The sequence below is a fragment of the Chondrus crispus genome, genomic scaffold (genome assembly GCF_000350225.1).
Source record: "Chondrus crispus Stackhouse genomic scaffold, scaffold_657, whole genome shotgun sequence".
Classification (NCBI taxonomy): Eukaryota; Rhodophyta; class Florideophyceae; order Gigartinales; family Gigartinaceae; genus Chondrus; species Chondrus crispus.
The window spans coordinates 1-14,097 of NW_005178663.1; the positions used below are offsets into that span (position 1 = coordinate 1).

The following is a 14,097-nucleotide window of genomic DNA, read 5'->3' on the forward strand; positions in this document are numbered from 1 at the left end:
GGCGTAATGAACATGTAATGAAGCAATGTACATGTGGTACGAGGCCGTGGCGGGGGCGGGGAGTGAGGAGGGACGGGGTTGGGAACCAGTGTGGGGAGGAGTCCATGCATTCCGGAGGTGGGGAAGCGGGTGCATGGGGCGAGAACACGCGGTCGACATATGCAACATCCAATTTGCATGACACATGTGGGCATGTCGTCCGGCGGTCAATCGTGGGCCAAAGATATTTCAATTTTGGAACACGGCGCATCGGCCGTTGGAGCGCCCGTTCGCACCCACCGCGGAGGTCCTCCACGCCTCGACAGCGGCCCCGCCATTCGATTTCTCGCCCTTCGTTGCACACGTTGCCACGTTTCCGCGGCGTTTCCGCATCTGCTCCCCCGCCATGCCGGCAAATTTCCCCTTTCGGGGCATTTGCGTGCGCTGCGCACGGATGCCTCGATTCCGCCAATCACATCCTGATGAGTAGCACTTCTTGTCCCCCGGAAATTTGCGTCGACTGCCCACCTCCCTCTTTCTGCTTCCTACGCCCAGCCCCAAGACCTTTCGGACCATACAACATCCTTTTCAATTTGTACCTCAGTTGTAGCCACCTTTCTGGGCCCACTCTGTAAATGAGCCACACTGATTCCACCTGTTTCACCCTGGCTCCACACCCACCTGTCCACATCATCTCGCAAAATCATACCGTGTGTTTTATTCCTCTCGTTGCCCGTTTCGCGACAGCGAAGGCGGTTGCAATATTGGGCACCGGTGCATCTTTCATGCCTTGGTAAACTTTGCCCCAGTTATGCCCCACCATCTAAATTAAGATCAGCTCGTCACCTTGAACCACTCACGTCTCTACACCCCACCTCAAACCGCTCAAAGAAGATACTACACTGTACACTGGCCTATCTCACACCGGTAAGAGTAGACAACTCTTCAGCTCGCAATCTTCATCTCTTCTTCTCCCCCCCTCCTCCCGCCCCCTGCTGTCATCCCTTCTCTCTTGTTGCTCCAATCATCTCCACGGTTTTAAGAGAAAACACCGATCTTTCGCTCTTCCATTTCCATTTCGAACACCTCGAACCAACACCTGCCTTTTCAACACAGCCACGATGTAACGGGCAATATCTCCATCGAGTTTTAACTTTTCCATTTTCTCCAAACAAGTAACGATCATGCTACCGATACAAATCGCTGTCGGCCCACCCCCATCCCCCTCGCTCTCATATCGCACCACCGGACACACCCGAACACACGTCTTTGCCCAGTGGATAATTTCATTTGAGCTTCATTTCCGTGAGATGCATAACGCCTGGTCACGCCGAGAAACCCAGTTTTGCAATCTGCTGCCCCCCTTCTTGGCGGCAAATGTCGCCCTTGTCCAATCTCACCACGAGCAACGTGCAATACATGCACGCCCGGCATAAATCAGATCCAAGTTGAAGCTTTAAGCACCGGTGCATCGGATGCACCGAGACGGCCCTATTGTACCTTGCCACCCCTCGCATTCTGTACATATATACAGCCCTATGGCAAAAGTCCCTGCCGTGGCCCGCTAGAAAATACGTCTAGTCCAGTATGACACTAGGTACAACCAACCAGAGCCTCTTTATACTTTGAATTTTACAAAAAAATCAACTTGTGCACAATTCCATCCTCGACGTTATTAATCTTGAGATGCCCGAACTCGAACTCGACAGGTCCACGTATTTTGTCGAGGGCCTGACTTGCTTAATCTAACCAACTTGTGGCGGGCTCTAAGCAGTATTGAAAACTGTACTTGTAACTCCCGGTGACGACAGTGAATACACAAGTACTGTACGGTAACTCAACTTTACGACCATGCCCAGTGGAGGTTAATCCTCAGGAGGGGGCAGCATTCACATCTCGAGACGCCGAAAAATGGCACTTCATGCACCAGATCTTTGAAGAGCTTTTCAAACCAATAAGAGTCCTGCTCGGACACTACCTCCAAGGCAGCATAGGAGTAGCGACACAGCTCACTAGCCGGTTATCGGGCACGATGTCTGTTGTAAGCCCGTAGAGAGCACCAAATCAGTGGTCTACGTTCCTCGGGTGTGCATTGCACTCAAACTAGCGCGTTTCTTGCCAGTACAAATCTGGCGACGGACCTCGATACCGGAGTTTGAATCTCCCATACATACTTCGAAACCAAAGCAGTCCCTCTTGATTCACCATCAGGAGCACAACCTATGCTTGACAGAATGCATGATCGCGTTGCCAACTCCGTTGAAAGGCAGGATCACAGATAGATCTGCTCTATGAGGTGAAGTCTGGCTGCTCGGAGCTCATATATGATTGCCAAGGAAATGGGTGGAAAACATTAAAGATTCATTATTGGCCAATCAGGTGCATTCCTAAGCTGACACTGCCGCAATGCAAGCAAGCTTGTCGACTTGGGGATGGAAGAAGAAGAGTGGGTGGACTGGTTGGTACAGTAGCTTTACCTTCCGTTTTGGAACTGAAATCACAAAATTCTCAGTTTCACTGGTGCCGGCGCATCCGCAACGGCCCTGGTACAGTAGATAGAAAATCTCATGTATGAAACGTGTTGCAAAATAAATGGCCAGGAATTTGATACCCAGCAATGCGGTAAATATGAGGAAGTGTCCTATGCAAAATCTAGGGCGTGTCCGTTGCAGAGAATGTGGCGGACGGGCTGCAAATCACAAAAATCGTGATGAGAATTTTCTTGGCCGCCTTCTCGCTCAACTGCCTAGGCCTTCGTTCAGAACACACATGCAAGTCGACGTTCTGCACTTTTCCATTCTGTGCAGCCTGCATCCGCATAGTGAGAACGGAACAGCGTCCTCTTTGTTCCCCCAAGGCTTGTAGTGCTACGCAGGCACCCGTCGCCCATTTACGGACGAATGAACAGTGAGAATAGGCATAGAGGGAAAATTACATGTAGGCCACTAGTCGTGCCTCTTTACCTCCGCCAACACGTTGACGTGGAAGGGTCAAATCACCCCAACGCCATCATTTGTCTCTCCGCTGAACAAAGCGACGTCAATTATTCTTTTCCTGACATGATCTGCGGTACAGCTGTCATTGTAGGCCCGTGGATACAGCTGCAGGTTCGCTATCGCCCCACTCGACACGCAAAGGAGCTGAAAACAAAAACGCCATCGCGCATTTTCGAAGACTCGTTAGGCCATACTCACACACACTGTACTGGTCACGTACGAAGACAAAGTTTTTGTGGCTTATCGATCTCCACCTCTCAAGCGTATGTGATAATGCCCCCAAAGCGGAAGCAAAGCTACTTTCCAGCGGTGCCTCGCTGTGCAGACTGCGTTGCAGTGCAAGCCAAAAATGGTACTTCCATGGAAGCGGACACGTTAATCTCGTTGAATTGAGGAAAAGAAGGACCATTCCCTCACAATCGATTTGAAAACAAGGCACCACTTTCACATTGCTTCCGCCTTTTCACCACCAAGAGTCTCAGCAAAGCCTTTCCTTGCGAAAGAGGCGCACGTCATCTGTGTGCTTCGTGTATTCTTAGAGTCGCAAACGAGTTGAGCTCTGCTTTTTTCAGGTAGATTCGGATGTGTGGCCTGGGCTAGAGTCGTCAGTGTGACAAGCTCAAAGAAGAAAAGCGTGACTAGGAAAGAGAGAGTTGCTTTTGAAGAATACTTTTGACGCCTCTCAATAAAAAACGTCTGCTCAATGACCCATGTTGCAATATCAGCTTCTTGTGTCAGAGCGAATTTGCGGAAGTCTCGTTTCTGGGGAAGCTCTCAAATCCCACAGCGACGTGTCCTCGTATGCAACACAGAAATACTGAATTGAACTATATATATATATATAATATAAGTTCGACCAAAGTCATTTTCGTCCAATCATACTATAGCACAAATTTCGATCAGAATTGGCTCTGTGGCCCCATGCCCATGATAAAACTTTTTCCCCTCCAACTCCCCCAAAATTCGACCATTTCGCACAGAAACCGTCGCCAGCGTATCGACGTCTGTACTACTGTCTTGTACAGGCCCTGCGCAGCACAAAACGGGATCGTGAAGGATATGTTTTCAAGCGTGGAAGGGGACAGGGCAAGAAGAGGGCGCACATGGAAGCAAAAAGAGGCCGCGGTGTCCGATGCCTTAGACAAAGCTTTGCACATGCCTGCGGTCCGCCCTACCTTCATCGCCCGGTAGGGCAAACTCATGCTTGTCCTGTAATAGTAACGGCAGAAAAGGCCCTGTTTCCATCTCTAAAATTTCTTTAGAAAAAGGGCACCCCTTCACTCTCAGGCTTACCGTGTACTCATGAAGAAATCACTTTGCTTTTCTACATGGATAAATATGTCCATCAAGGTACTGTGCGCCACTCCCGACTTCCAACATCGCCTCCACGAAGAACTCTAGCGGACGTCATTTTCTCTGGTGGTATCGCGCCACCAAAATAGTGCCTCAGGTGCCTCTTTGTACGCATGTGAAACATGCATCCCGCACCTCCGCACACGCGCCCCATCAGAATCGTGACAGTCTGATGGTGAAACCGCAGTGTTTCAGCGAGCCTTTGTGAACACAACTTCCTCGTTCGCTTTTCATACGCTTAGCGTAAGATGTAGACAGCATTTGCAAACATTCTTTCAGTAGCAATTAGCGGCGTGGAAAAAGCAAAGCGCACAACCACTACTCATTACAAACATGGAGCGCTGCAAGGCCCCCTTAATCGATGGCTGTAAAGCGCAATGAGCGATGGAATGCAACTTGGCGGCGAGAGTAAGGGCGACAAACACTCGCACGGCAACGTCAAAATGACATCTCCTTTTCATTTTTCCAACAGTTGTACAGGCCTATATCCACAGAAAGATTAAATCAATCTGTATGCTCGCTAGTGACTCTGCACTTTGTTCCCGGAAAATTCTTTCATTACGCACTTGCTGAGGAACACTCATGAATATTTGTCAACACGGTCCCTCCCTACTGCATAAGCCTTGTGACCCCACCCATCCGAAATGCAAATGGAATCCGCAACCCGACTCCAGTGCGCTGGATAGATACATTTACATGCTCTTGAATGTGTTAACAAGCATGTCTCTCAACAAGATTTTTGGCCAGAGCGGCTAGCTAGAGAGCATTGATGTTCAAGAAGGCTCACAAGATCACTAATTACAACAATCATGGGCTGAAGAGAAGGCCAATTTTTTTTGTAAAAAGATCCCCTTGCGACTGAGGGGAGGGTCACCGGCTTGCGGAGAACACCCATCTTCGCTTGCAGAAATCGACATCGACAATCCAGATGCGCGGTAATGATGATCATTTGGTCAGTCCCTACTTTTAGCGATGCGGATGCCGGTAATCAAAATAGAATTTATCCGAACCGCTTACAGAGAAGGAAGATTTGCTTCTCAGGATCTCTCCGGCTGTTGATAGAGGTCGCCTTAGTGTGGTCCGTTGCAAGACCCCACAAGCTGATGCTACTCATTTCCAGCCCCCAATATCGACTCGTTGCGACCTCTTCACACGTTTGAACTGTTCGAGCTGTAGACTCGACTGCGGAGCTTACGCACGAGGAGGAACACCGAATAAGAAGTTGATGTAAGGCAAGATAGTGTGTGGTTGTTCTTTTTCTGACTGAGCTTGGCATATGTCGGAATGACTGATTGCATTGAGGCGGCTTGTGTACATTTCGCCATATTCGAACCAGGGGAATTTAATACCATCCATACCATCCAAACGGTTCTTTCAGACAAAGAGTTGAGGTGAAGGAGGTTGATGAAGATGGTTTTAGCAATTCAGGCACTTCAGCATATGGCTATACTCTCCCGCGTAGTCTAATGGGAAAATAAGCCACGTCCCCCTTGGTGAGGATGAACACACGTCTTGGTAGGTCCCCACGTTTTGCAGGGAAGGGGATTCTAAATTTTGCAATGCATTGTGCAAGAGGTATTTTTGGAAAGCGAAGAATCCGAAAGATGTTAAAAATTCTTGACCGCACAATCGAAATCCCTGGGTACCCGTCAAATGGCCTTTTTGCCAGATACGCCGCTTGAGCTCCCAACCGACACGACGCTTGACGCGCCACTCCTCAAACCAGGTCGAAGGTGAACCAGGTCGAAGGTGAACCAGAACGATTCACCTGTCCGACGACGGCATAAGTTATGGCCTAACCGCACCATGTCGTCGGTCTCAGCGTTTGTGTCGCCATTCATAGGAGTAAGAATAGCTGCCACCCGACACACATGTTTTGCTGAAGCGCGGCGTCGTTGCTCGCCGTCAGGTCGAAGGCTATGCATCTCTGCGCGCACAGCCGATCGGCAGACGACTGAGCGAGGCTTTCAGCTATTGAAGACCGATGTTTCACGTCTGAAACGTCTCGCACGCGGAGATCTGTCAGCATTCGTTGACCGTGGATTGGGGCTACAGAGATATGACCCCATCGCCATCGCAAAGTATTACGATGCACGACCCCTGAGCGTTGCCATTCGTCTTTCATCCGTGGGCATTCCATTTCTGATCTGGCTCTTTCGTGTACGAAAATTGGATAAATGGCGAGGGATCAGCGGGGAGGTCGATATTGCCAGAAAGCGCGCTGATGACCTTCGAAAGCTTCTTACGTGGGCCGGCCCGACCTATTTGAAGATTGGGCAAGCTGTAGGAAACCGTCCAGATCTTGTGGGCGCTGTGTACAGCACCGAGTTGCAAAAGTTGGTAGACGATGTTGGTACGTTTGAGTCTGATATTGCTCTGAATATGGTGAAGGAAGAACTTGGGCTGCGCGACATTTCCGACATATTTGCTGAGTTTCAACCAGACGCTGTGGCGTCGGCGTCCTTGGGACAGGTGCATAAGGCGCGGTTGAAGTCAGGCGAAGAACTTGCAGTGAAGGTGCAAAGACCGACTGTCGAGCGTGATGCTGCTTTGGACGTTTACGTTTTGCGGCGTCTCGCCACGTTTGCCAAGAAAAGATTTAAGCTACGAAGCAACTTGGTTGGTATCGTGGATGAGTTTGCGACGAGGTTGTGGGAGGAACTGGATTATGTAAATGAGGCAAAGAATTGTGAGAGGTTTGACGAATTGTACGCAAAGGGAAACGACAACGTCCATGTTCCAAAAGTTTACAAAGAGTTAACGACAAAGCGTATTCTCTGCATGGAATGGATTGACGGGGACAAGGCCCCGTGGTTTCCGAAAGATGACGCAAAACGGCTGATAGGAATTGGTGTGCAATGTTCGCTGCAACAGTTGTTGGACAAGGGATTCGTGCACGCAGACCCGCATGGAGGCAATTTACTGCGAACGAAGGATGGGAAGCTATGCTATCTTGATTTTGGTATGTGCGTCGAAGTCGAACCACAGATTCGATATGACTTGGTCGCTGCTATTGTGCGCTTGATCAATCGAGATTATGAAAACCTTGGAAAAGACTTCGTTAAGCTCGGTTTTCTTCCGCCAGACGCAGACACAGCACCACTGGCTCCTCTCTTGGCGGAAGCCTTCGGGGACGCAAGTACGGGAAGCTCCCTTTCAGATCTTTCTTTCAGCCGACTTGCTGATAACCTCTCCGGATTGGCGTATAAAACTCCAATAAGGATCCCAGTTTTCTTTACTCTAATCATCCGATCACTAACTATTTTAGAGGGATTTGCACTGCAAACGAACGCCTCATTCAAGATTGTCGATGAGGCCTACCCTTATGTGGTCAGGCGAATTTTAACCGACGAGTCTCCTGTCTTTCAGAGGGCTTTGGAAGGCGTGTTAATCGACCCGGAGACAGAACGGATTCGATGGAGCAGGCTGAAGTCAATACTGAAGGCAAAGTCCTCAACAGGATCTGGAGGCAACTCTGAAAACGGCGTGGTCCCCTCGGAGCGGAACGGCGAAAGTAGACTTTCAGGGATGAGTAGCTCGTCACTGAAACGCGTTGTCGATTTTACCCTCAGCGAGCGCGGAGAATTTTTGAGAAAGGCTTTGCAATTGGAACTGACTGACACAGCAGATGCAGCTCAACTTGCAGTGGCAAAACGCATATCAGATTTGACGAATGGGTTGCTTCCTTCTCCACGGGAGAAGGTCGATACGGAGCGCCTTGAAAACGCGATCGAGCTCGCAAAGGCGCTACGATCAAGGGTGCCAGAAATTTTGGCTGTCGAGCAGAGTCGTAGTAGGCAACAGTTGGATAGAGAACTAATACGACAGCAGCGCTTGCGACGCGAAGTTCTGGAGGCTTCGCGTGCAGTGGCTGGAAACATCGTGGAGAGAAACACGAGACGTCTGTTCCGAAAGGCAATCGGTGCAATCTTTGGTGGGGAATCGGACAGGACGACCTAAGGATCGTTTGTTCGGGGTATTGATAACGATTTGAAGAGCACTGTACATGGCTGCAGGGCTTGTAGGCGATTTTTCCAACTCTAGCTTATCGACACGAACGAAAGATAAATGTATATACTGCACTGGGTTTTCAGAAGTCAGGCTGTCGCATTTTTTCACGTTGAAGGCGTTGCACCCTTCGCTCCAGGCATTTCTCGCGACTCTCTCGTATTCTACGCCGTTGTTCATCTGTCAGAGGTGATTGCGTTTGATTAGATGGCCGTATTGTTGGCTCTCCACTGTTTGCGACTTCACTGTTTGCGACTTCACTCTGTGAACGTGATGAGACTGCAGATGGCATCTTAGCAGGGCTGGGAGTTTGGGTTGCGGTAGGAATAGCAGCCTGTATGAAACTCCCGCGGACAGCAGCACCCATGCCTGGTATAGGCTGTGGAATGTGTTTCGGAGTTTCAGGCTCTTTCGAATCCGGACTGACCCGCGAACGCGCTAAATTTGGTTTCTTCCCGAACCTCTCTGCGGCCTGATTTGTAGCTTCCCGCTGCGGGAATGGGGCAGACTGTCCTCTAGAGACAGCTTGCGGAAGAGAAGTGTCATGTAAAGAGTCTGTCCTTGGACTCTTATTTAGCTGCCCCACTTCTGCAGTACTTTGCTGCAAAATTGCCACAGGGCATTGTCTAGGGAAAGCTTGCCTGTCGTGCGCGTTATCGCTCTTGTCCTTTGCCGATCCATCGGATGGCGAGGAAGGTATTGACGGGGGTGCGGGCGGGACCACGAGACAGTCAAAGTTAACGTTATTGGTAGGCAGTCCAGGCACTGCCTGTTGTTGAGGTTCAACATTGACATGAGTTGGGTGCTGCTCTCCGTTCGAACTCAAGCCCTCCTGCGATGTCGACAAACCAGCATGCTTGGGGACCTTTGCAAGAGGCAAGGTCTCTCTGTCGTCTACCTCCCTTCGCTTCCGCTTCGAATTTTCTCTCTTCACCGTGATCTTTTGGATGAGGTCGTCAAAGCCATCGCCCTCAGCGGGCAGCTGCGGGTCCCCCGCGATCTTGGTAGCAAAAAACGTGCCGATGCTCACATACGCGGCATTCTCCCGTTCCCTCGCCGCATGATTCTCATCCGCGACAAGCTGGTCCGTGATTCTCTTCTTCGGCTGTGGCACAGCGGCGTCCAAGTTGGCGTTCCAGCGGATGACAAACTCCCTGTCGCGGGCGGCGAGTGCGTTAAGCGAGCCTGTAGTGGGCAGGCCGTTCTCCCTGAGCCTGTCGACGAACCTACGCTTCGCCCTGGGGTCCTTCTTCGACAGGAACACGAGGGCGCCTTCCTTTCGTGCCCTCTTCGACGTGGCGGGCGCGCAGTTCCCGCGCACGGTCTCCAGCGCGACGTCCAGGGCGCGGAGCGGGACCAGGTGCTTCGTGGTGCACGCGGCCCTGCAGAACGGCTGCGGGCACGCAGACTCGTTGGAGAGGTGGCGCCGCACGCACTCCGAACAGAACATGTGCTCGCAGGGGAGCAGCACGGGGGCACGGACCGTCGCGTGGCAGATGGGGCACCCGAAGGCCTCGGTTATGGCGGCAAGGCGAGGTGATGGCGGGGGAGAGGAGCCCGCGTCCGGCGGACGGGGGGGCGCGTCGGGCATCGTTGCGTATCGGAGTCTGGAGATGGCGGAGACGCTGCCCGATAGATACGAGAGGGATGTTGTCCAGTTTGGGGTCACTGCTGATGGGGGCAGCCTCCCTCCAATGGGGCGTGAACTCATGCATGACGAGTCGGAAAAATAATTGCAAGTTTTATCCGTTCTCGCATTGCCACACTGGGTCCCATCTTCTCTCTTGCTGCTCTCCGAGGTGCTGTACTCGTGTATCTCGAAGGTGAGCCCTTTACCTTTCTCAGCTTGTTCATTACTTCCCAAGCCGCGCTCTGAAACGCTGCGGTGAGACTTTCCTCCTCATTGAAAGCGAAGTGCCCTGTCTCAAAACAAGGCACTCATGTCGGCACCGGAGGCGGCCTTTATCCAGGCACCGTTTTCCCGTCAACCGCTGTCGGGAAGCGGTCCATCCCTGCGCTTCCTCTCCCACGCATCATCTTTCGACTCGCGCCCATCCGTGCGCCGCCGCACCCGCTCTTCCCCCCACTGGCACTGCAGCACTTCAAACGACCCCGCCTCATTCGCCAAGCTCGAAGGTGAAATCCGCGCCTATCTAGACGCCTGCGATGACCCCGGGCCGAACCCGCTGGCGTACACGGCGCTGGGCGCAGCCGGGAGGACCGACCTCGTGTCGCGGATCATGGAACAGGGGGGCTATCTAGAGGTGTCGCGACGCCTCGGCCTCGCCGTGGACGAGACCAGCTTTATACAGCCGCCGCCCGTTGCCAGCTCGGGGGTATGGGAATTTAACGCTGACGTGGACGGGGCGTCGGTCGTTATCGGGCGCGACTTGGAGGCGAAGCTCAGCGACGCGGAGGAGGTGCTGAACGGCTCAAAGGAAGGTGCAGGCGCGCCGTCGGTCGCAGGGAACAACCGGCGGGCGCTGAGGGCGGGTGTGCCGACGGCACAGGACTTGCGCGCTGCTAGCGAGTGGCTGGTCCCGCCGGTGACCGACGAGATCGTTCCGGATGGGGAACGGTTTGTGCTCACGGCTAGAATGCGCGCTGGAATCGTCATTCTGGCTGCGGTGACAGCCGCAGGGTTTGGACGTGCGAGTACAGGTTTGGTAGGCGCCGACGCGATAGAGACGCTCCGCCTGATCGCTGAGGCGTTGGGCCTCGCGCATGTTGTCGTTGCGGTGTACGCTGGAGGCGTTCTAGCGGCGCAGTATAAGCGCAATCGAGTGCTGTGGTCGGCGAAGCTGCTGTTATCCGGGCCTCTCGGCCTGCCGGACCTCAGGTCGTTGGGGTCTTTGTAGCTTTTATACGGGGGTGCCCTGTTGTGGAGAAAATGCTTTCGCTCACTTTGTTGCTTCAAAGATGAGAAAACCTGAGAAGCCTGCTTTTGAGAGAAGAGGAGATTTCTTCATATCCTCGAGGCTTATCAAGGGGTCCAGCGATATTCGAAAGTAAGTCAACTGCTCCTGGGATGCCAAAAACGCGATGCAGCATTCGACGCCGGAGACGTCTGCAGCGCAGACCGAAACGAATTGGTCCGGCTGCTGATTTGATGGAGCTGCAGTTTTGACGGAAATGAAGATTGTTACAGGCGGTCTGTCGTCCCTCTCCAGCCTCCATACTTCGCGACGCTCCTGTTTTGAAAATTGGGACTGCAGAAACTTTGAGGCTCCTGTAGCGGTATTTAGGGAATAGTATTGTGGTAGCAAGAAACAGCCACCACGGGCTCGAAGATCCTGTAATGCTAGAAGAATGTCTCGTGAATCGTGTAGTTGTCTCCAGCGCGATATACATTGTTTGGCGGCTAGTGGAATAAACGACGACACTTTGAGCAAATCCAAATATCGACCTCGCACATCTGCACTAGAATTCCTAATAGCGTTGCAGTTGGCATCTGAGGGCCAGATGAGTGAGAGGCCACGGCGTGCCCAGCCGGCTCTTTCAAAAATGGTCGGCATGGCGACGCTGTCGTGCCCTGTCGTTGATAAGAAGCGAACAGGATTTGGGGAGTTGACACGGGCGATTTCACTGTCCATGGTCTCCTGGACGATGCGAGTCGCCAGGCCTTGACGGCGATTGTCTTCCGACACTCGAACTGCTTCAATGTAAGCGACATGGTGAGAGTCAGCATCGCTCTCCAAGAATCGCAAATTGCAAAAAGCTACCACCTTGTCTCCCTGGCAAATAACTCTTGGTGAACATAAGGGGTCGGATGGCAAGGCCTCCAGAATCCTGGGGAGATAATCTTTGCCACCGTAAACGTTTCTGCATAGCTCCACCACATCGTCATAATCTTGGGCTTTATAGTGACGATAACGCACTGAGGTCGATACACATTGTTCCTGGATGTTCATTTGTGGTCAGGGCTGGTGCAGAGATTGAGAGATTGGTAATTTGCATCATCTCCTTCAGGAAGCACACGGTACGTCACAACTTGGTTGCTCGCTCTAAAGCCCCACCCACTTTTTTTTTTTTTTGTGAAACAGTTTCGCAAACTTGTAAAGCTGTACTGTAATTGGCAAACCATGGTGCCGAGTGGTAGCACAAATGAGCAAACCTCTGAAGAGGCACAAATGAGAAAACCTCTTGAGAGGTTTGCTCATTTGTGCAAGCATTCAGCAGATGCTTGAGCTTCAGCAGATGCTTGCGTCCCTTAGAATATCGGCATCAGGCACATCCATTCCTCTACAGTACTTCCTTTGCGTGTCAAGTTGAGAGCTAAAACAGCAAAATCGCCGAGATCAGCTCATCGCGCCGTCCAAGCCTTCACCAGCGGCACGGCACGAGCGCAGCCCGGAAGGGATCTTGTCACCGCGCCTCCCTGGCTGCGTCGCCCTGTGCCAGCCTCGACCACATCAAGGCGGTCCTTGCCAGCACAGCGGCTGCCAAAACAGCCTGCCCAAACAGCACGGAAAGCACTGCGATTCCCTTCGCCCACATGGTTTGGAAGGGCCTTGCCCACAGCACTTGCTCGGCCACGAGCAGATACGCGGCGTCGAGCGCTGCGAGCACTACCATGCGGCGAAACGCGGCGGCGACGGCCCTGGCGGAGCCGGCGGAGCCGCCGCCAAGCAGAGCGGCGCGCTGCGCGGCGCACACGAGGAGGCCTGTGCCCGCGAGCGCGGCGAGGGTGCCGACGAGGCGCAGGTGGAAGAAGACGACGCGGGCGTAGCGCGGCTGCAGGATCTGCGGGACCAGGACGACGGCGGCCGCAAAGTGCACGGCCCAGAGGAGGAGACCGAGGGCGACGGGGTAGAAGCAGGCCATGCGCGGCGAGGCCTTGACGGACGGGTTGAGGCGGGTCAGGAGGCGGACGAGGCGGGCGACGGGGGCGCGGCGGGCGGCGAATAGGCGGTGCATGGTGACCAGGAGGAGGTAGGAGGTGAGGATGAGGAGGACGGCGTTGCGGCGCGTGCCCAGGGCGGGCGGGTACGGGTCTGGGAGCATGGCGCGGTAGTGGTTCCATGTCCAGGAGAGGTCGAGGGCGGCGTAGGTCCACCAGAGCCAGGGCTTGCAGAGCGGGGGCCCGAGCCACTCGATGTTGTGTCGGCGGCCGCAGCGGTTTGAGTTTTCAAAGGCGAAGGAGAAGGTCGGGTAGTAGGCGCTGTGGTCGACGTGCCACGAGAAGGGGAGGCGGGCGAAGGGCGGGCGGACGGGGGGTGGATGGTCAGGATCGAAGACAGGGGCGTCCAGCATGGCCGGGAAGTACTCGTTGAGGAAGCCCTGGTCGCCACCGTCGTAGGACGGGGTGGTCGGAAGCACGCGGTGCATGTCGGTGAAGAGGGCGCGGTCAGGGGTGAGCAGCATGAGGCCCGAGTTGAAGTAGCACGGGTTGATGAAGGCGGCGCAGAAGCGGGCGCACGAGAAGAGCGGGGAGAGATCGCGCAAGACGAGAGAGTCGGCGTCGATGAAGACGATGCGCGAGTAGGTGGTGAGGTTGAAGACGGTGAGCTTGGTCATGACCTCGGCGAAGCGGTCGTCGAACTTGGCGTGCGACGTGTAGGGCGAGTGGACGTTGGGGACGGGCAGGACGGTCAGGCCGTCGCGGCGCATTTGGGTGATGGCGGCGGGAGAGGTCGAGGAGGTGACCAGGACGACGCGGTCGCGCACACCGGCCGCGACGTCCGGGCTGTTGGCGAGGAGGGATCGCATCATTACGCGGACCGGGAGGACGTAGAAGTTGCCATAGAGGAGGGTGACGTAG

At 53.6% G+C, this 14,097-nt stretch overlaps 5 protein-coding genes across 5 annotated transcripts; 2 read left to right on the forward strand and 3 right to left on the reverse strand.

Moving 5' to 3' along the window:
• Positions 1-4,705: 4,705 nt before the first annotated feature.
• CHC_T00000859001 (hypothetical protein) lies at positions 4,706-4,831 on the forward strand. Its single transcript, XM_005710985.1, has one exon. It carries the CDS (start codon positions 4,706-4,708, stop codon positions 4,829-4,831), a length of 126 nt encoding a protein of 41 aa, XP_005711042.1.
• A 600-nt stretch (positions 4,832-5,431) lies between these two features.
• CHC_T00000860001 (hypothetical protein) lies at positions 5,432-8,396 on the forward strand. Its single transcript, XM_005710986.1, has 3 exons — positions 5,432-5,482; positions 6,078-8,210; positions 8,373-8,396. Exons 1-3 carry the CDS (start codon positions 5,432-5,434, stop codon positions 8,394-8,396), a joined length of 2,208 nt encoding a protein of 735 aa, XP_005711043.1.
• A 22-nt stretch (positions 8,397-8,418) lies between these two features.
• Positions 8,419-10,047, reverse strand: CHC_T00009259001 (E3 ubiquitin ligase , putative). Its single transcript, XM_005710987.1, has one exon. It carries the CDS (start codon positions 10,045-10,047, stop codon positions 8,419-8,421), a length of 1,629 nt encoding a protein of 542 aa, XP_005711044.1.
• A 1,189-nt stretch (positions 10,048-11,236) lies between these two features.
• CHC_T00000861001 (hypothetical protein) lies at positions 11,237-12,247 on the reverse strand. The gene has a single exon (XM_005710988.1). It carries the CDS (start codon positions 12,245-12,247, stop codon positions 11,237-11,239), a length of 1,011 nt encoding a protein of 336 aa, XP_005711045.1.
• A 454-nt stretch (positions 12,248-12,701) lies between these two features.
• Positions 12,702-14,048, reverse strand: CHC_T00008900001 (Glycosyl transferase, family GT8). The gene has a single exon (XM_005710989.1). It carries the CDS (start codon positions 14,046-14,048, stop codon positions 12,702-12,704), a length of 1,347 nt encoding a protein of 448 aa, XP_005711046.1.
• Between the last annotated feature and the right edge of the window lie 49 nt (positions 14,049-14,097).

Excerpts from the sequence above, each read along its gene's own strand:
- CHC_T00000860001 (XM_005710986.1), top strand. The coding sequence starts at position 5,432 with ATGCTACTCATTTCCAGCCCCCAATATCGACTCGTTGCGACCTCTTCA. Across the intron at positions 5,483-6,077 it reads TCGTTGCGACCTCTTCACAC|GTGAACCAGAACGATTCACC; the intron begins GTTTGAACTGTT and ends ACCAGGTCGAAG. Across the intron at positions 8,211-8,372 it reads GTGCAGTGGCTGGAAACATC|CTTATCGACACGAACGAAAG; the intron begins GTGGAGAGAAAC and ends TTCCAACTCTAG.
- CHC_T00000859001 (XM_005710985.1), top strand. The coding sequence starts at position 4,706 with ATGAGCGATGGAATGCAACTTGGCGGCGAGAGTAAGGGCGACAAACAC.
- CHC_T00008900001 (XM_005710989.1), bottom strand. The coding sequence starts at position 14,048 with ATGATGCGATCCCTCCTCGCCAACAGCCCGGACGTCGCGGCCGGTGTG.
- CHC_T00000861001 (XM_005710988.1), bottom strand. The coding sequence starts at position 12,247 with ATGAACATCCAGGAACAATGTGTATCGACCTCAGTGCGTTATCGTCAC.
- CHC_T00009259001 (XM_005710987.1), bottom strand. The coding sequence starts at position 10,047 with ATGAGTTCACGCCCCATTGGAGGGAGGCTGCCCCCATCAGCAGTGACC.